Here is a 21,790-nt window from a genome sequence, read left to right as displayed (position 1 = left end):
TATAATTTATCATTCAAACTAGAATCTTTTTTTAATTTTTGAGGGTAAAAGAAGATTCTGCGTTCTGATTTGCACTGACAAGAGCAGGAAAATGACATTCTTCACTCCACGGTGTATGCCTACTATGGCAGTAGAGGACTATAAGATTTTCATTTTGGATTTTTATAGCCAGATGTTAATGACATCTCCAAACTTCTTGCACTAATAATGCTGTATATGACACATAAAATTTTTATTCTAAGTCTTACCAAGCTCAATAAAGCTCAGTAATCTCTGGCATCCCATCCCTCTAGCCCAGGAGACAGCTGGCACATTTGTCTTTATAAAGGGATAGATAGAAAATAGTTAAAGTTTTCCAGGACCATATTATCTGTGGCACAACTAGTCAACTTTGTCATTGAGGCAGGAAATCAGCCATAGATTACACATATGTGAATAGATATGGCTGTCTTTCAGCAGAAGTTTATGAAAACATGCAGGAGACCGTAGTTAGCAGACCCCTGATATAACTACTGAAATATTTTTATCTAAAATATTCAGCTATTTCACATCAAAGTCTTCTTCCTCATTTATTTGTCTTCTGGAACTCTGTATGAAGATTTATAAAAATAAAAATACATGATAAGGACAGAGATAAAAACCATATGGTATTTGTTTCTACAAGTTGATATTTATTATTCTGAATTATTTGGGGATAGATATTAATCCACTTTATTTTATCCATTGTATATTTCTTCATCTTTTCCACAAAGGAAGCCATGGGAAACCTTGCACATTTGACCCTAGACAGCCTAGCCTAGCCTAGAATGGAACTTGGACATTCTGTGTTGAAAAGAATAATTTTAATGTGTAGTCAAGATTGAAAACCACTTAACCACAATCAAGAGCTTAAGTATTTGAGATGAAGGGAAACTCAAGAATGCATGGATTCAATGGAAAGGAAGGATAGGGGAGGGGAATGAAAAAGCAGATAGAGGGACCATGAGGGGTTTGGTGCCATATTAAGATTCAGCTTTATTGGTTGGAGTATGGGATCATGTAGAATTTTTAAGCATGGTATATATTTCATGTCTTAGGTTAATGGCTCTAACAGAATGAAAGAGTAATAAAAGAGGGTATTAGGAGAATAGAAAACAGGACCTTTGATCCAGCACTTCTTAAATCATTGATGTAAGAGAATTATCCTTCCCTCTCTTCCTTTCTCCCTCTTTTCCTTCTTCCTTCCATTTGTCCCCATTCCTGCCCCATTCATGCCATTTTTTTTCAGTCTGTCAAAGGACACTACTTGGTTAAGTTCCTTCATTACTGCTTAGATGTTATGGAAATATCAAATTGCTAAAAAGTTCAGAAACTTTTACTTTCTGACTTTCTGTACTTATTACAGAATGGAAGCCGATTAATGTATAAATTATTATAGTGTAGACTGTCCCTTGTGATCTGGCCAATCCTTACTTCTCCAGTCTCATGTTCATCACTTCCCAAAATGAGAATTATCACTCTAGTTTCATTCAACATATATTTTCTACCTCCTCTTAATTTTGGGACTCTGTCTTCTGCTTCCCTTATCTACTTGATCAATTCCTCTTTGCCAACACCTTCCTCCTGAAGCATCCTTGAATATCCAGGATCTAAGTCTTTCCCATCTCCTGCTAATGTTGACACATCACGTTTTAGTGGCAATCATTCTGTCACCACCTATCATACTTGTCATTCTGTTTTATGCAGTTACTGATTTCAAGATCACTTTATTGTGTCATGATTTGAGGTCTTTGGGGGCCAGTGGATTTTTTTCCATTTCAGACTTGTCAAAATATAGATATAGTTCAGTAAATTCTGAATGAAATAATAGTGCATATCTTCATTATACAGTGGAAGTAAAAACGTTTTGGGGGTGTTTGGGAGGTCTGTTCACCTCAGTTATTTAACATCTGTTTTGTGTTTATAGGCTTTATTCTAGTTTACAGTGAGGAAATTTAAGGGAGCTCTTCATGAAGATATTTAGCAAAGAAGATGAATTGTTTTGAGGCATCAAAAATCACATGACCGAAAGGACAAACTTTATGTTAACCTTATCTTTAAAAATTTCCATTTCTAATATTGCTTATTATATTTAATTGTAGTTAAACACAATTCTAAATAAAATGAGCACCATCTACAGCACTGGAAAAGTTTGTAACCCAAATAATCCACAGGAGTGCTTATTACTGGAACCAGGTAAGCTGTTAACATAGAGTAATGAGGATGAAAGTTAGCATTTACCCCCAAGTTCTAAAAGAGATTGACTTTCGATGCTGACATTGTACACTTTGTGTAGGTAATCCTAAGGTGATAAATTTTCAAACGTGTAGATCAGCACACAAATATTTTTCACATTGACAAACTGAATTGTAAATTCAGTGACATTCAAGTTAGTAATTCAATTATTTTAGTGGTACATTTGCTCTACAGACATATTTGGAGTTATAGTGAGGACAACGGAATGAATCACAATATTTCAATGAAACAGTTTATGATCTTGATGTCTACCAAACTTACTATTAATTTCTTAAAGTTCCTATAGTTGCTTAGAGATGAACGTTTTACAAGTTCACATTTCATTTTCTCTTGGGTGCTTGGGATAACAGGTTTGGATGACATAATGGCCAAGAGCACTGACTACAGTGAGAGGCTCTGGGTATGGGAAGGCTGGAGGTCTGAGGTTGGCAAGCAGCTGAGACCACTGTATGAAGAGTATGTGGTCCTGAAAAATGAGATGGCAAGAGCAAACAGTAAGTGTGCTGCCCCATAGACATTTTCTAGCTCTTTATGCAGATATTGCTCATGTATTACCAAGCTTTTCCTTTATTGGATGAACAGCAATCACTTGTTAAACAATTTCATCTACCTGTCTCAAGAAGAAACTGCTGGGACAGAAGAAAGTCCGTTGGAGCTTTATAGGTTAAAGAGTTAAGAAATGAGATTTAACTATAGGGTCTCAAATGAATTATACAGGATTATTTCACAGAGAGGATGAGATAATATCCTTTACCTAAGCCTTGGCTACAGTTCATTCTCAAAGGTCATTTGTGTGTCTACCTCAGGATGATATGATAAAAAAAAGTCAGATTACCTTAGACTGGAAGCCTTTTGTTTTCTGCAGGTGTAATTATAATTCAGGCAGTCATAAAATACCTTCATATAGGAAGGAATTTTCATGGATTTTGACTTAATCTCTTACATTAATGAGCTGAACTTATGATATTATGAATAACTGTATGCTTTCACGATTCACTGCCTCTGGTTTGAGTAAGAAAAACATTTCTTTTTTTCATTCATTGTTTCTAATTTCTCCTACTTTGACTTAAATTCATATTCACAAGCCTTAAGCAAGTTGCAGATGATAGCTTTTATTAATTTTTATTAAAATCTCGCCTACCCATCTATTTCTCTCATCTCCTACTCATACATTGACAATGTGCATGCAAAACTAAAAATTGTTAAAATCCATATTGAAGATTTATCAGTGAATACGCTGACACAAGCTTGTGTTTCTAGAAGGTTAGACAATAAATGAAACCTATAGAGGTGTACTGTGTATATATTCAATGTACAAACTCAGGCCCACTATAACAATGGTTTAAGATTAGTTTGGATCCAAGCTACTCAGGAGGCTGAGATCTGAGGATTAAGGTTCAAAACCAGCCAGGGAACTAAAGACCTTGAGACACTTATCTCCAGTTAATCACTAGAAAATGGGAAGTGGGGCAGTGGCTCCAGGGTAGCTTTTAGCTGAAGAACTCAGGGACTGCGCCCAGGCCCAGAGTTCAAGCCCCATGACCCATAAAAAAAAGATTAGACCATATCTGAAAATATAAGACACTGAACAAAATGAGGATTTAAAAACTTACAGATTCAATTGCCTTGCCATTTTCTGGTGTAAGTCCTAGTGCTTAAACTCAAGGTCTTTGAGCTATCACTGAGGTATTTTTGCTTAAGGCCAGTGCTCTGACACTTCAGTCAAAGCTCTACTTCCAGCTTTTTGGTGGTTAATTGTAAATAAGAGACTCAGAACTTTCCAGCCCGGCTCATTTTGAACCGAGATCCTGAGACCTCAGCCTCCTGAACAGTGAATACAACTCCAGCCTCTAATTAGAATTAGATACTTTAAAATATACACAGAGTTGGAAGCTATGCTCAAGTGGTAGGATACCAGCCTGCATGTATAAGACCCTGAGTTCAAGACTCAATACCACCAAAAAAGAAAACATCAAGCATGTTATTCACTTGTACAATCAGTAATATAATCATGACAAACTGGTCTGTGCATATGAACTGAGATAGTTTAAACTGCTGACATAAAACGAGTGCTTAATACAATTCTTTAACCTTGTCATTCCTTTATATGCCTTTAAGTCAAGAAAAATGTGCTAAACTTTTAGCATCCCAGTGAGACTAATCTATGTCATCTCTCTTATCTCTCTCTCTCTCTCTCTCTCTCTCTCTCTCTCTCTCTCTCTCTCTCTCTCTCTCTCTCTCTCTCTCTCCTCCCTCCCTCCCTCCCTCCCTCCTCCCTCTCTCTCTCTCTCTCCTCTCTCTCTCTCTCTCTCTCTCGTTCTCTTTCTCTCTTTTCCCTTATGTTCTCTTTCTTTTATTTTCTTTTTGCAAAACAGATTATGAAGACTATGGGGATTATTGGAGAGGAGATTATGAAGCAGAGGGTGGAGTAGGCTATGACTATGACCGTGACCAGTTGATTGAGGATGTGGAACGTACTTTTGCACAGGTAACTGAGGAACTGTATACAGGAGAGAGTGACAATGGCCAGAAGCATTCTAGATTGGCCTTAATGTAGGGATTAGCCAGGCTTTGTAGAATTTTAGAATATTAGAGATTGAAAAAAAATTTTTGCGAATAATATTACAGCCCTTACAGCTTCACTAGAATTGTTCTGTGTTCCTCAATGTCAGTTACTTATTAATAGTAATTATAATCAATAGAGATCATAAAGGAATGATACTATGATGTTAGATGCCTGAGGCTAACAGTCTTTGTAAACAGAATAGTAGATTCTGCTTCCTTTTGTGGGACAATTGATACTACTATTTCATTGGCTCTGCTAAGAATGGTTTTATAGGGCTGGGGGTTTGGCCTAGTGGTAGAGTGCTTGCCTAGTATGCATGAAGACCTGGATTCAATTCCTTGGTACCACATACATAGAAAAAGCTAGAAGTGGTGCTGAGGCTCAAGTGGTAGAGCTCTAGCCTTGAGAAAGTTCAAGGTCAGTGCTCAGGCCCTAAGTTCAAGATCCACGACCGGCAAAAAAAAAAATAGAATGTTTTTCATAGGAAAAGAGCTTTGTAAAAAAACAAAGTAGTACATGTCTTAAAATGACTTTTTTGCCAGTCCTGGGCTTGAGCTCAGGGCCTGAGCACTGTCCTTGGACTTTCTCAGAGCTAGAGCTCTACCACTTGAGCCTCAGCACCACTTCTGGCTTTTTTCTATGTATGTGGTACCAAGGAATCGAACCCGGATCTTCGTGCATGCTATGCAAAGCACTCTACCACTAGGCCAAACTCCCGGCCCTTAAAACGACTTTTTTAAAACAACTTATTCCATTTTAGAATCTCTATTCTTTCAGATATTGTTTTTGATAGAGGCAGTTGTGCTAGTCATCATCATACATGGAGAAAAGGGATGCTTTCAAACTATCTAGAATATTTGAGAGGAGAAAAAATATTTTACGTGAAATTCTACTTGTATAAAGAAGTTCTTATTTCTAGAATGGGGCACTGGAAATTGAAATTAGACACTTTTGGTCTTGAAACTTTTTTTCTGGATTTTCAGATTAAACCATTATATGAACATCTTCATGCTTATGTGAGAACAAAGTTGATGAATATTTACCCTTCCTATATCAGTCCAACTGGATGCCTTCCTGCTCATTTACTTGGTAAGGAATGATAGGAATATTTCCTATTCTTTACCATCTTAGTTATTTTTATGAATAACATGATCTTTTGCAGTAAAGCCTAATATAAAACCTTTGAAAAATTCTGCAAGGAAAGTTAATAATTTAGAAATCCCATTTTGAATGCACTTCCTTCAGCAGAAAATCAATATTAAATCCTTACCATATCGCTATTTTTTCATAAAGGGTTATTATATTGACTCCAATCCAGAGGTTAAAAGGGAATTTAAAGATAACTAGAGAAGGATTTTCAGGTTAAAACAAGTATGGAAATGAGGAAATAATTTTGAGGATTCAAGTTGGTTGACTATCTTCTTTAGAAAATATTTGGGATTTTAGTATCATACAGTTAGAGCAAAGAGTGGTTAGAAGTGAGAGAAAGGCTTTCTAGGATACAAGTATGGCCTTAGGGAAACCTTTATGAATCTATTTACAATGTGTAAATAAGTCTTGTTGAAAAAGTAACTTGCTTGGAAATACATGAGTAATAGATAAAAAAGAGTGGTTATCCTCCTTTTTTTGATAGTTGCATCCAAGGCCAAATAAAATAGAGATATCAGAAAATTTTGTGCCATGAAAACACTGCATCCTTTCAATAGTCGAGCAGACTTTTAATGTCCTTTATTCCATTTCTCTTATTCTCATGCTGTGAAGTTACCCAGAATACATTCATTCTTCTACAAGATGACCTTACAGATCTATATAAACAACCATCAAGCACAGTAGTGCACAGGATATGTATTTATTACACTTTAGTGACTATTAATTGTTGTAATCATATATGTCATGTATATACTGTTTTCTCTTTACTTCAAGTTAAATATACTATACATATTTGTGGCTATTTCTTCAAATTCCACTTTTCTTATCCATTGGATAAGCTATACTTTATCTAATTGTCATGACCAGAACAGTAATTTCAGGTAAAGTTTAACAAACATAGAAAAAAATGATACTATGTCTGCCTTTATTGTAGACATTATCTTTTTTTTTGCCAGTCCTGGGATTAGTGTTGTATCACTTGAGCCATAGCACCACTTTTGATTTTTTCTGTATATGTGGTACCAAAGAATTGAATCTAGGGCTTGGTGCATGCTAGGCGAGCACTCTACCACAAGGCCACACTGCCAGTGTTATACACTATTATTTTATCAATTTAGCTGAAGGTCTTGTTTGAGTTGTAGAAGCCATGCTATACTACTTGTGGACCACTTGAGTCTTTTACTTCAGACTGATGATAATTGTACCGAGGGGTTTCATGAATAATTTTCATACAGACTTGTAAAGTACTTTAATCATATTCACCCCCATTTCACCCTTGCATTTCACTGTCTCTATTACATTTTATTTATTTACTTTAAAATGTACTAACTGGTGTATTTTTCATGTAGATCTGCTGCCTTCTTTCTTTGGTGCTTTTGAGAGTACATTGAAGTTTTCTACATATTTGCTCCCTTTTTAGGATATCTGACATTGGAATCCAACTTCACACTGTCAAAGATGCTTGAAAATTACCTGGTTATATATGTCTTACTATAATAATAAAAATGAAGTGTAGTTTATTTAAAATAAGTTTTTGACTGATGATTTTATATGATTATTTTAAATCCAATACAAGGCATTTACACCATGAATAGGAGATTATCTAAATTTTACCTTTGAATATTAATTTAAGATGGGCCAATTCACTAACACTTAACCATTCACTCTCTTGCCATTATAGTGCCTTACATGAGATAGAAGAAGGAAATTCTGGAATATAAAATGGGAGAAAGAAAAAAAGGAAAACAGATGGAGTAAAAAGGAAGCAGAGAAACAAAAGTGTTTAGAAATGCTGAGTGGGTTGCTTTGTAATCCAACCTCATGCAGGTTATAAACTCTGCAGTGTATTGTGTTGTCTTTGTCATGTTACTAACGTGCTGTCTTTGTCTCAAATAGGTGATATGTGGGTAGATTTTGACAAATCTGTACTCTTTGGTAATTCCCTTTGAACAGAAACCAAACATTGATGTTACTGATGCAATGGTACAGCAGGTAGGAAGAAGCCTTTAAAATATCATCAATTCTCAATCATAATATTTGTGTGCCTTCCTTTTGTTTATGTCTTTGGATGTGAAATCATTATAATAAAAAATCAGGTTAACTTTACATTTTTTCTGGAAAAGTAGTTTCCAGTGTCAGTGAAATCAAGTATCTGGAATAACAGGTGTAGTATTGATACTAAGTAATCTGTCATTATTTTTGTTAATACTATAAAATATTATTTTTGCATATTAAAATCATCATTATTAAAATAATATAAATCATTCTCTTTCCTTTTTCCTTTTTCTTTTGGCAATACTGGGGTATGACCTTGATGTCTCAAATTTGTCAGTCAGATAATCTACTACTGAGTGACACTTCCACTCTTTTTTTTGTATTGCTTATTATTGTCATAGGGTCTTACTTCCATGCAGGCAAGCACCAGGTCTGTTGCCTGCTTATTATTTTTTTTTTTTTTTTGCTTTTCATCATACCTAGGATAACAGGTAAACATGACTGTGCCCAGATCTTGATTGAGAAGGGGGCATTATGAACATTTTTTTCTTTTCTTTCTTTCCTTTTTTGTTATGTGACTTAAACTCTGGCCTGGTACTGTTCCTGAGCTCTTCAGCTCAAAGCTTGCGCTGTACCACTTTGAGCCACAGCACCACTTCTGTGAACTTTTTTCAGTCAGGGCTATTCCTTGAAACGTGATCCTCCCAGTCTCAACCTCCCCCAAATAGCCAAGATTACAGAGTGGGTATCCACTGGTAATCAGCTTCTTAAACATACCTTTTCTTACCACCATGATACAATTGTTAAATTCTATTTCCTTTATATTGATACAATCACATTCTAATTTTCATTACATATTTTGCTTTATTCAATTAAATTATATATTTCTGTGTAGAATTAGTACTCACAATTCCATTTGCCTCTAACATTTCTTCAGATAATTATCATTTTCTTGTTGATAGTTTTAAATTTGTATATAGCAATATAATATACATATATTTATATAACAGGCTCCAGGGAAATATTTACAGAAGAAATAAAAACTTAAGGCTACAACTCCTCCAGACAGTTTCAGCTTTCCTTGACTCTTTTTACAGTTTCTCAACAGCAGTAGCTGCTTACCTTTGTGTCAGTTCGTACCTTTTCTGAAGTGTTTTTCCCAGCCACTACCTCTTCTAATGTTATCTATGAGATTGTCAGGATAAGTATTATTAAAGTTCCATGCTATAAGTGAGGGAGCTGAGACTCAATAAATGATTTTCCCAAAGTAACATAGGTAGTGGCAACTAACAATTGAACTCAGAAATTCTAATATTTTTACTTGGTTCTTCATCAATCTATCCTTTCTTCAAACTACTAGAAAGGAACAGAAAAGAAATGTTTGAGGACATTGAAATGGGGAAGGTTTTTGTTGACAAAAATCTAAAGGAGGAGAGAAGAAAGCAAAAACAAACAACAAAAAAACCCCCTGGAAACCTTCTGCCTAGCAAAGACAATCTATATAGTACATTGACCACCCACAAAATGGGAGAAAACATTGGGAAACTATATATAATATCAATGTGATATATGACAATGTTCTGTATTGATATCCAAAATATATAAGGAACTTTGTAAAGGATCCTATACTTGGACATTTTTTCAAAAGAAGGCATACAAATAATCAACACTTATATGAAAAACAACAGTTAGATATAATCTCAGTCTAGTAAGGATATTTCTGTCAAGTGATGGTGAGAAGGTGAACCAAGAATAGTCCTTTTGTACTGATATTGGGAATGAAAATTAACACAGACATCGTGGAAAGCAATATAGTACTTCCTCAAAAATTAATAATAGAACTACTATATGTCCCAGAAATCAGATATATACGCAATAATGGGAATAGATCTAGTAGAAATGAAATCAGTGTGTTGAAAAGAAATCTGTACTGCATATTTAATGTAGCACTATTCATAAGAGCCAAGAAAGTGAAACAATTGGAGCTAGGATTTTGGCCAAGTGGTAGAGTGCTATTGCACAGTTTAGTGGCTATGGATAATGATAATGTACTGTGTATTTTCAAAAGCTAAAAGAAAAGATATCAAGAATTTTCAAGAAATTAACTGGCTAACTTTATAGCTAAGCGATACTTAGCATACACAGGGCCTTTGGTTCTATCGACAGCAATGCACATAAATAAACAATAAAAAAACAAATGAGGAGGTAGACATGTTTACCATGATCTGAACATTCTACCATAGATAACCTGTATCAGGGCATCACATGGTACCTCAGAAATATGTACATTTTAGTATCTTTGCATATTAGTTAAAACTTAACTCAAATAAGATTGTCACATATCATCAGTACCAATTGCCTTTAATGCTGGACTTTTGGGAATACAGAAGAGAGTGTTATCAGTAAGCTCCATCTCCAACCTGACATTATACTTTTGAAATTTAATTTAAAAAACCACATGGTCTTATATTATATATCTTTTTTATATATTTTTATTGTAATTAATAGAAGGGTTACATTATATTCGCCAGATAAAAGGTGCATTATTTCACATACATTGATACACTTTCTTATGTCTTGGTCCCCATTTCCCTCCCCCCCACTCCCACCCCTCGTCTTGTTTTCCCCCCTTCCCTATCCAATTTCAAATAACCAAATAAAAATATATCCAATATATCAGATAACAAAGTGAGATACTGTAACAATATGAGATAACAAAGGGACAGCAAAAGAGAGGAGAGATAACGTAGTACATTAAGGAAAACAATCACTCATTTATATGGCTTTTGTTTCTGTATCCTAGAGATCCTCTTATTCCCAGGGATGACACGGGAGAAAACAAAACTTGGCTGAAGTTCAAGATCAGGGAGTTTTTTCATGTTACTAAAAATAATTCCTGAACTACTTTTCAATTACACAGGCTTAATTTTTCTGATGTAGGCCTTATGTTCTAAGCAAGGGTGATTGGCTCCTGAGACATCAGTTTCAAGAATTTGCTAGATATCAGATGCCTATCACTGTCTTTCTCTAGTTCTAAACTTTTATGAAAGTCTAGATCACATATGCTTCATGAAACCAAGGCCCAACTACGAATTGGCTTCTAGAAGACAGCTGGAACTTTTACTTCTAAAAGCTGGTGCCTTTATGTCCACTTTGTTGTGTGTGTTTTCTATCAAGGCCTTAACCCTTAATCAAGCCCTTGATTTAATCAGTTATTGTTGGCTTGAGTTGAAGTCTTTAGTAAATAGAAAGTCATTTGTTGTTTTGCCTGTACTTGAAATGTAACAACAAACAAACAAAAACATGGCCTGAGTGTGTAGCTCAGTGGAAGAGCACTTCTCTGGAATGTATGTGGCCTGGGCTCAATTCCAAATAGTGAGAAAATTTTTACAAACAATTATCACATGTAATCTCACTTATTCTACTGCTAACATTTTTTATATATTTTCTCATCAGGATTAATACCATATGAGTAGTTTATATATTTTACTTTCTATTAAGTTATATTTTAAAATATCAATAAAACCTATAATTCAAGTGGCCACACCATTTTCCTTCCATAATGGTATTGTTATTTATTTAGTCATTCAGATGGTTATTTTTACAATTTTTACTATTAAAAATAGTACTCAATCTAAATCAGGCACCAGTGGCTTATCCCCGTAACCCTAGCTACTCAGAAGGCTGAGATCTCTGGTCCTCAGTTTGAAGCCAGCCCAGGCATAAAAACCACTCAGAAAAATTTGGTAGTGGCACTGTGGCTCTCGTGGTAGAGTGCTACCATTGAGCACAAAGAGGCTCAGGGACAGCACTCAGGCCCTGAGTTCAAGTCCCAGGACTGGCAAAAAAATAGTACTCAAAGTAATATTTTGATTTAATTTCTGGTAATTATCTTGAGAAAGGATGTGAAGACAAAGCATATAAACATTGCAAACATGTCCATAAATGTTGTTAAATTTCTATATGGAAAGCTTATGTTAATGATAAAAATCAACAGAAATATTTAATGTTGATATCAAATGCTTTTGTTTTTTGCTTCCAGGCTTGGGATGCAGATAGGATCTTCAAGGAGGCAGAGAATTTCTTTGTGTCTGTTGGCCTTCCCAAAATGACCCAAGGATTCTGGAAAAACTCTATGCTAACTGAGCCAGGAGACAAACGAAAAGTGGTCTGCCACCCTACAGCTTGGGATCTGGGGAAAGGCGATTTCAGGTAGGTAGTCTGATATTATACTTAAATGGGAGACAGTGAAGTAAGAGATTACTTCTCCAATTCTCTGAGTGCAAAAGAGACAAGCTAAAGCTCCTGGAGTAAGGCTGGGAGTCCATGAAAGCTTGCTTGCTTGCTTATTTATTTATTTATTTATTTATTTATTTATTTATTTATTTATTTGCCAGTCTGGGGCTTGAGCTCAGGCTTGAGCACAGGGCCTGAGCACTGTCCTTGGGCTTTCTCAAGATTAGAGCTCTACCACTTCAACCATAGCACCATTTCTGGTTTTTTTTCTATGTATGGGGTACTGTGGAATCAAACCTGGGTCTTCATGCATGCTAGGCAAGCACTCTACCACTAGGGCAAACTCCCAGCTCCGCATTTTTAGTTTGCCCAGGAAAAGATTATCAACAGGCCCTACCTGAACCTTTAGCCAGTCTGCTTCACTGGAAATGTTATATGTCAATTCAAGTTGCAAAGTCATAAATGAAGGCAACAATATGTGAATATGATCTTCCCCTCTGTGTTTTGCCCTTGTGGATGAGATTGGATAGGCAGAGGAGTAACAAGCGAGGATAAAAAGGAGAAAGTGATATATCCTTAGAGGAGAGAGCCAAGGATGGTTTGCAGGGAACTGGGAGATCACACCTGGAATATGAGGTAGGATCAGATTGGTTTTGGTTGGCATTAGAATTGGGCTTGACATGCAGAAAGAGGCTGGACAGACAACTGGGAAGAAGACACCAGTGGAAGAATTTCAGGATCAGATGCAAAGAAGCTGGACTTATGGGAGGTTCTGGAGTCAGCAAGAATAATTCTAGTTAGGCTAGAACAGCAAATATGTGAAGGATAATCTGCATGATGTGGCAGAAGAGACACAAGCTTTGGAAAACTAGGCGTGTCTCTTAATGATTAAGCAACCTTGGATGATTGATGTACATAGCCTTCTTGGGTTTCAGTTTCCTTATTTTTAAAAATAGAACAGTAATTCCCTGGTTGAAGGTTTGTGTCTTTAAGCTTGTTTTCCTAGTTTTTTAAAAAGTGCTTTATTGACAGAGAGCACTCAGGCAAGTAGGAGTGAGACAAGAGCAGGGAGTGAAGATAAGTAAGGATACAATTACTGTCCATGCTATGTAAGTCCAGGTATGAAAGTGAGCCTCTATTTAAAAAATAACTAAAGCAAAATGGTTGATGGCACAGCTTAGGTATTAGAATGCCATCTAGCAAGTTAGAGTTCTCAATATCAAACAGAAAAAAAAGTATATGTAAGTTTTCTAGCATACACTTTTTGTTGTTGTTGTTCTTGGACGTGGGGCTTGAACTCTGGGCCTGAGCGTTGTCCCTGAGCTCTTCAGCTCAAGGCTAGGATTCTGCCACCTGAGCCATAGGGCCACTTCCATTTTTCTGGTGGTAATTGGAGATGAGTCTCATAGATTTTTGTGCCTGGCCTGGCTTTGAACCTTGATCCTCAGATCTCAGCCTCCTGAGTAGCTAGGATGACAGGTGTGAGCCACTGGTGCCTGGCTTAGGATATACTCTTACATAAAGCAATCAATACACAGAAATCAAGTGAGGAACTCAGACTGGAGTCATACTGGAGTGTATGGAGAAGGCTGAGTATATGACTGGGCAGTGAAGGGTTCCTAAAGGGTTCTTACTGGTACTAAGTAATGGGGAGATAACTATCATGGTTGGAGAATAAATTTGGAACACTATGAAACTGTGATGCCTACACCTACCTGAATGAAAATGGTCTTGCCATGTTGAAAAAGACCACCCTGTAATCGCCAGCTACAGTTCTTATCTCACTCAGCACATCAGCATTAGACAGTATTTACCAGTGGTCTTTCAATGTCATTGTTTGCTGACTTCTGCCTTATCTTGCTCTTTCAGATTCATTTGACCTCTGGGTGTTTTCTCTTCTTCCCCCTTCTCTCTCTCTCTCTGTCTCTCTCTCTGTCTCTCTGTCTCTCTGTTTCTCTCTCTCTCTGTCTCTCTCTCTCTCTCCCTCCCTCCCTCCCTCCCTCCCTCCCTCCCTCCTCTCTCTCTCTCTCTCTCTCTCTCTCTCTCTCTCTCTCTCTCTCTCTCTCTCTCAGTCATGAGGCTTGAACTCTCAGCCTGGGCACTGTCCCTGAGCTGTTCAGCTCAAGGCTACTGCCCTCCCCCTTGAGCCACAGCACCACTTCCAGTTTTCTAGAGGTTAATTATTGATAAGAGTGTCACGGACTTTAGTGCCCAGGCTGGCTTTGAACCACGACCCTCAGATCTCAGCCTCCTGAGTAGCTAGGATTACAGATGTGAGCCACTGCACCTGGATCTCCTGGGTGTTTTCTGTGTCTCTCCTAAGACAGCTTCCTTTCCCAAATGCCCAGGTACTGTGGTATCCTAAGGCCTTATCTCTGGACCTTTTACTTTCCATTCTACTCTTGCTTCATGGGTCATAACCCACTCTATGACTCTAAGGTCTCCAGCCCCTTTGACTAGTTTTCTATCCTGGTGTATTAAAGTGCTTTGTGTCCTGAATGTCATATTCTTTCTCAAGCCTTTGTCTCTGGGCACTTCTATAAATGTCAGTCTTTCTTACAAATTCCTACACATTGCTTACCACCTAGTTGTTCATTCAATCCTCAGTTATGCCCTTCACGATGCTTCTAGGAGATAGTGCCGAATTCACTCATTGTTATATTCAGGAACCAATGTTCATTGCTCACTTGCCTTGGAGTTTTTGTAGCAGAGGGCTCTGCTTATTTTCTTCCCATTACTGAAAAGAATAGGATTTATCTCTGCTCACTGCTTTATATTGGGCAACTCACTCACAAGAACAAACGAAGTAAATACTCAAAAGTCAATTGTGATTACATCCCCAAACGAGAACACATGTCACGGAAACCTGCCAAAACGCCACTAAAGCAATTCAGTGGAGTTAATGAAAATCAGTGACATTTGTTTTAATCTCCATTTTGTGTAGAATCAAGATGTGCACAAAGGTGACAATGGACAACTTCCTAACAGCTCATCACGAGATGGGACACATCCAGTATGACATGGCATATGCCAGCCAACCTTTCCTGCTAAGAAATGGAGCCAATGAAGGTTTCCATGAAGCTGTTGGGGAAATCATGTCACTTTCTGCAGCTACACCTGAGCACCTGAAATCCATTGGTCTTCTGCCACCTGATTTTCATGAAGACAATGGTAAGCATATGATATGTACATGTACCTGGATATTGATTCTGGTGCAGTTGTCTCAGAACATTCCAGTATATTGTTTCCAGTGCTAGGAATTGAATTTCAAGTGTTGCACATGCTAGGAAAATGCTCTCATATTCACTGCATCTCTAGTCCTGGTTTTATATTTTTAAATGAGGAATAAGAATCAACTGAAAAAAAGAGGTCTTGGGACTCTAAAAATATCTAATAGAAACTGGGTGGGATTTTTGAAGATGCTGAAATAATCCCATATAACTGAAAGGCTTTGTCCAAGGTTGCTCCTCTCATCAGTGTCAGGTGAAAATTTCCCCCCAAATTAGAACAACAGGAACAGATTCTAAAAACAAAACAAAAAAAACCCCATTTTAACCAGGAGTAAACTGAAGATAAGGGAGGAAAAGTAGTTCAAAGTCAAAAGCAGTATAGTAGCAGAACCTGAGATAAAGGCTTTCCCACAGTATAATGCAAAGCAAAGTGTGCTTTGAGTTTTGGGGGTTCTTAAAGAATGAATGATGAAAGCACTCAAAGAATGAGTGATGAAAGTTGCCTGAGGGATGGGAGTGTGGCCTCATGGTAGAGTGCTTGCCTACATGCATGAAGCCCTGGTTTCCATTCCTCAGTACCACATACACAGAAAAAGCTAGAAATGATGCTGTAGCCCAAGTGGTGGAGCATTAGCCTTGATCAGAAAGCCCAAGGACAGTGCTCAGATCCTGAATTCAAGCCCTCGGAGTGGCAAAAACAATGTCACGGAAACACTTCAATTTTAGTGGAAGCCATGTTTTATCTGTAGGTTGCCCTCAGACCTATGCAATTCCTCAGTCTTTGAGGCAGCTTACCTTAACCCAAGGCAGTCCATTTTGCTTTCGGTGGATGGCTTGGACTGATGGAACACAAAAATGTTCAATAGATCCTAATTTTCTGTGAATATACTACAGTTTTTTAAAAGGAGTTTTAGAGTTTAATAATTTCTCCTCTTTCATCTATATATTTCTTTTCTCAGCTTTACTGGCTGGAACATTTGGTCCATGAGGTTGAGGTCGTAAGCTCCAACCTGTCTAGGCAGTTCACTTTGCCTTGATTATTGGCTTTAGACCTTTGGTGATCTCACAGGGGCCTGGATATACTCAAATGGAAAGTCATCATCATATCTTAATAACATTTACAATTCTTGCTAAGGAAAATGTTAGTACATTGCACTATTTTGGTTATCTGGTGCATGACTTGCTCTATGGAGTTTATTTTACTATGTCACCCTCTTGTAATAGGGCTTGAACTCAAGGCCTAGGCTTTGTCCCTCAGCCTTTTCGCTCAAGGCTGGCACTGTGCCACTTGAGTTCCACTTCTAGCTTTTTGCTGTTAATTGGGATAGGAGTCTCACAGACGTTCCTGCCAGGGTTGATTTTGAATCATGATCCTCAGATCTCAGCCTCTTAAATAGCTAGGCATGAGCCACCAAAACTTGGCTGGATTGATATTTTTAATTACATTTGTTTCTAGCTAGTACATAAAATCAACATGCTAATGGAGTAACATGACATTTTGTCACATTGTATAACGTTTAAATCAGAGTAAATATATACACATATATACATATGTATATATGCATAGGTCTTTGTGTATATATGTACATATATATATATATAATTTTCCCACAGAGACTTATTATTTTTCTATGATGAAAATGATCAAATTATGTCCTCTATTTTTTGTTCTGTTTTTTCAATGCTAGAGATCAAGCCCAGCACCAAGTACATGCTGAGAAAGTGAGTTTTCACTGCTCTACATTTCAGCCCTCTTTTAACATTTTGAAATGTACAGTACATTATCCTTATCTATATGAGCTTACTGTGTAGTAGCATAATATGTCTTCTTTCCTCTCCCTGGTTTACTGGCTTTGTACCACATCTGCTAATGTTTGCTTATTTACCAATGGCTCATAGAGGGCATTAGGTAGCAGACACTGGACTACATATACAGTCTTGAATGGGACATTAACAATCACTGCCTTCACAGAGCTTTCAAGAACAAACAGAATGATTGGGAAAGTAGATAAAATAGCCCTAATTAACTCCGGCAAGGGGTTACTTTAAAGAAGACAATGGAAACTAATAAAAGACATAAGGATTAGGGTTAACAGTTAGATTTTTATTTATCCATTTACTTTGAGGGCTTCATACTACTTCAAAACCCTTAGATGAAAAATGAATATGTACATGTTATTATGTTCATTGCAAATATTTCTTTTTTATTTTATTATTGGGAATATGTATAGATGGGTTACAGTTGCATTCGTCAGGTAGTATGTGCATTATTTCTTGCACATTGATACCCCTTCTCATGTTTTTGTCCCCATTTCCCTCTCCCCAGACCCTCCCAATCATCTTGTTTCCCACCTTCCCTTTCCTATTTCAAATAAACAAATTACAGTATATACAATATACCAGGTAACAAAGTCAGATACAGTAACAACATGAAATTAACCATAAGGGCAAAAAAAGAGAAGAGAAATAACATAGTATATTAAGGACAACAATCACACAAGATAAACCTTTTATTTCCATACACTAGAGTTCATTTTATTTAGTCTCATCCTATATGACCTTATGTACATAGGTTTTGAGCTAGGAGAGTCCTAGATGTGTACTAATTATTACAAATGAGGGAAACCATTGAGCCTATGTTCCCTATGGATCTGGCTTAATATGATATTTTTCCAAGTCTTTCCATTTCCTTACAAATGGGGCAATGTCAGCATAGAATTCCATTGTGTATAAATACCACATCATGTTGATCCACTCAGTAACTGAGGGACATCTGGGTTGGTTCCATATCTTTGCTATGGTAAATAATGCTGCAATGAACATCGTTGTGATAGTGGCTTTAGTATGTGCTTGTTTCTGGACATTTGGGTAAATGCGAAGGAGTGGAATTGCTGGGTCATAGGGGAGCTCTATGTTTAGTCTTTTGAGGAACTGCCATACTGCTTTCCATAGTGGTTGAATGAGTTTACACTCCGACCAACAGTGTAGTAGATTTCTTGATAATCCTTGCCAATATTTCTTATATAATGAAGTGTGTCTTATAGAATAATATCTTGACATTAGGAAAGCTATTTTGGATACAAAATATCCATTGTTTATTTTATCTTAATATTTTATATTTTTCCATTTTCGTTTTAGAAACAGAAATAAACTTCTTACTCAAACAAGCACTCACTATTGTTGGAACAATGCCATTCACATTCATGTTAGAGAAGTGGAGGTGGATGGTCTTTAAGGGTGAAATCCCCAAAGATCAATGGATGAAGAAGTGGTGGGAGATGAAGTAAGTCTGTGAATATGGACTCATGTGTTTTCTCATGATTGTGTTGTATAATCATTTGGGGCTGGGGGCTCTCACCTGTCATTTTAGCTACCTGGGAAGCTGAGAGCCGAGGATTTGAAGCCAGCTCAGGTAGGCAAAATTGTATATGATACTCCTACTGGAAATGGAGGTGTGGCTCAAGTGGTACAACACTAGTTTTGAGCAAAAAAAGCTAAGGGATAGCACTCAGGCCCGGAGTTCAAGCCCCAATAACAGTACACACACACACACACACACACACACACACACACACACACACACACAACTGACCTCTCCAAACATTTGTGCATGCACACATGCACACACATATACCTCTCTATCTCAAGACCACTAGCATCCACAAATTGCAAAAGCAGCTGAGAAACTGATGCAACCCCCTTCAGTCTTCAACCAATGGCTAATGGGAGTTGATAGCCAAATACTTCAGCACCCCTGACGTCAACGTGGCTAAATCGTGTGGAGTACTTTATAAAGAGTCATAGAGCTCCTCAGTGGCAATAGACTCCAATTAGCTACAGTAGGAACATATTTGATGACACATCTTTTGAAGGACTACTTTTATTTTCTGTTCTTGAGAGACTGTATCTAAAATGACTAGGATTGGGATTCTCAAGGAAAGTTTCATAGTCTAAATAATTAGGATCTAAGGAGGTAAATCTTGAGAGTTGGCGATTGTGGTTAAGTATATGAAAAATGGAATTGTATTCAAGGTAGAGGAACGCCATCACAATATATAACCACCCCCATAACTAAGCATCCTTTTAATAAATCTTAGTTGGGAGAATGGAGTCAGCACAATCTGTTTTTTAGTATTCAAATATTACAGCTGTCCACAATGATGTCTTATTATTAAGGGCAAACGTTCCTTTTAAACAATTCCAAATATGTGGTTTCTTTATGTTTCGGTCTAAGGTAATTATTTTAGGCCTTTTAATTTTAAAGGAACAAAGAATTACCTTTATAGTACTTAGTTAATACATACCAACTACATGTTCCCTTAGTCATTCTCAAACAGAGAATGGGCATAGCACTTGGTGCCTACAGTATAGGTAGCCAAGACACATCCTCACTCTCAAGAAGCTCAAGTTTGCAGGCCAGGGAGAAGTGTGATGTGAACAACTACAACAGAGAAAAATGGCAAAGAAAACCTAGCTAGAGAAGACTAAGGGAAGTTGAAGGTCAACCATGTTGTAAAGTGAATGATAGCTGAGACAGGCTTTCTCGAGGAGGGCACATTTCAGCTAGCCTTGGAGAGTAAGGTTTCAATTCTACCAAATTACTTCTGAGAGCACAAAAATGTGGTAGGAATTACTAAGGTGATGGCAGATGATATGCTTTATGAACACATTAGTGTCTTGAAGATATAGCTATTTTCCATTGGTATATTTGGTTGAATTAGAAAAATGTTATAATCACATAGGGCCTTTTTACACCATTTTTTATTTCACCTCTCCCATATAAATTTCATCATCTCAAGAAATTTCAGTAGTTGTGAGCAACTCTACCTTCTCATGATGGTTGACCTACAGTTAATCTATCTCTTCCTTTTCTTTCCACAGACGAGAGATTGTTGGGGTGGTGGAACCTGTGCCTCATGATGAGACGTACTGTGACCCTGCCACTCTGTTCCATGTTTCTAATGATTTCTCATTCATCCGGTAAATGACAATTTCTTCACTTGTAGGGTTTAGGGACAACATGTTACACACACACACACACATACACACACACACACACACACACACACACACACACACACACACGCAATGGGGCTTTACTTGAAGTGCAAAATAAATGATCACTCTCAATTCAATTTAATCCAACATGGTTAATTGACGTAAATACAACTTGAGGGATCTTTTCTGCATCATCAAGGAATCAATAGGCGCACAGGGTGAAACAAAAATATTTTGTTGTTACCAGCAGAATTCATCCTGTATTTGAAGAACGTTTTAACAAAGAGTCTAGAAGTATACGTTCTTTACCTATTATTGCCAGATCCTGAATTTTCTAGATGTCAGTTTCTGTGAAAGACAATACAAACGTGAGCTGACATTTAACCTAGTAAATGAAATATTAATGGACTAAAAAATCACTGATAATACTGGTGGCATATAAAATGATATTCAGCTAGTACATAAATGCAAGTGGATTATGATATGTCTACAGGATTCATGTTTGGATCCTTTGGGAAAACAATAGCTGGTGAGTAGTTCTGTGATCACTTGGGCACATAATTTCAATATATGCACCAGTTATTGACCCGATCATAGTCATTAAATACCGATTTCCTTTATTGTTTTTTGTCTCTTGTGCAGATATTACACAAGGACCATTTACCAATTCCAGTTTCAAGAAGCCCTTTGTAAAGCAGCTAAATACGAAGGCCCCCTTTACAAATGTGACATCTCCAATTCCACTGAAGCTGGGCACAAGTTGCTGTAAGAAATGCGTCAAAATGTTAATCCAATATTACTCATTTCAGTCTAGTTTGAATGTGATTTCTTTGTTTTAAAAAGAAAATTTGAAGTCTCAAAACTTACTTAACCAGAGAACAGATGTTTAATTTGTGACTGGACAGAAACAAGCTATGAAATGTCTGGATAGCCATCTCTTCTGTGTCATAAGTACAAAGCTTGGTTTGTAATAATTGGAAGAGATTAGGGGCTTAGTTCAGCCCTTAGATTAGATTAGCAGGAATTGGTGGCTTATACCTAATCTTAGCTTCTCAGAAGACTAAGATCTGGGGGATCAAGGTTCAAAGCTAGTCAAGGAAAGAAAGTCCATGAGACTCTTATCTCCAATTAATCACCAAAAAAGCTGGAAATAGAACTATTGCTTGTTATAGAGTGCCAGTCTTGAGCAACAAAGCTAAACAGACTGCACCCAGGCCCTGAGGTCAAACTCCAGTACTGATACCAAAGAATAGAGTGTGAGTCTATTTGTTAACGACCCTGATTTTCTTACGTGCTAGATGCAAATTTAGCCAGGTCAAAGAAAAACAACTCTAGATTCCAG

General features: G+C 37.1%; 1 protein-coding gene across 1 annotated transcript in view; it reads left to right on the top strand.

Annotated features, from left to right (window-relative positions):
- Ace2 (angiotensin converting enzyme 2) overlaps positions 1-21,790 on the top strand; it is a 43,399-nt gene that overhangs the window by 10,871 nt on the left and 10,738 nt on the right. Inside the window, 11 exon segments of the mRNA XM_090326708.1 lie at positions 2,121-2,214; positions 2,625-2,768; positions 4,650-4,762; positions 5,824-5,929; positions 7,886-7,904; positions 7,906-7,981; positions 12,027-12,196; positions 15,165-15,391; positions 18,589-18,733; positions 20,332-20,430; positions 21,091-21,213. Coding sequence (XP_090182834.1) covers positions 2,121-2,214; positions 2,625-2,768; positions 4,650-4,762; positions 5,824-5,929; positions 7,886-7,904; positions 7,906-7,981; positions 12,027-12,196; positions 15,165-15,391; positions 18,589-18,733; positions 20,332-20,430; positions 21,091-21,213 — 1,316 coding nt within the window.

Source organism: Megascapheus bottae, chromosome X (genome assembly GCF_031878675.1).
Source record: "Megascapheus bottae isolate mThoBot1 chromosome X, mThoBot2.hap1, whole genome shotgun sequence".
Lineage (NCBI taxonomy): Eukaryota > Metazoa > Chordata > Mammalia > Rodentia > Geomyidae > Megascapheus > Megascapheus bottae.
The sequence above is the reverse complement of the archived record's forward strand: the minus strand, read 5'-3'. Positions and strand labels throughout refer to the sequence as shown.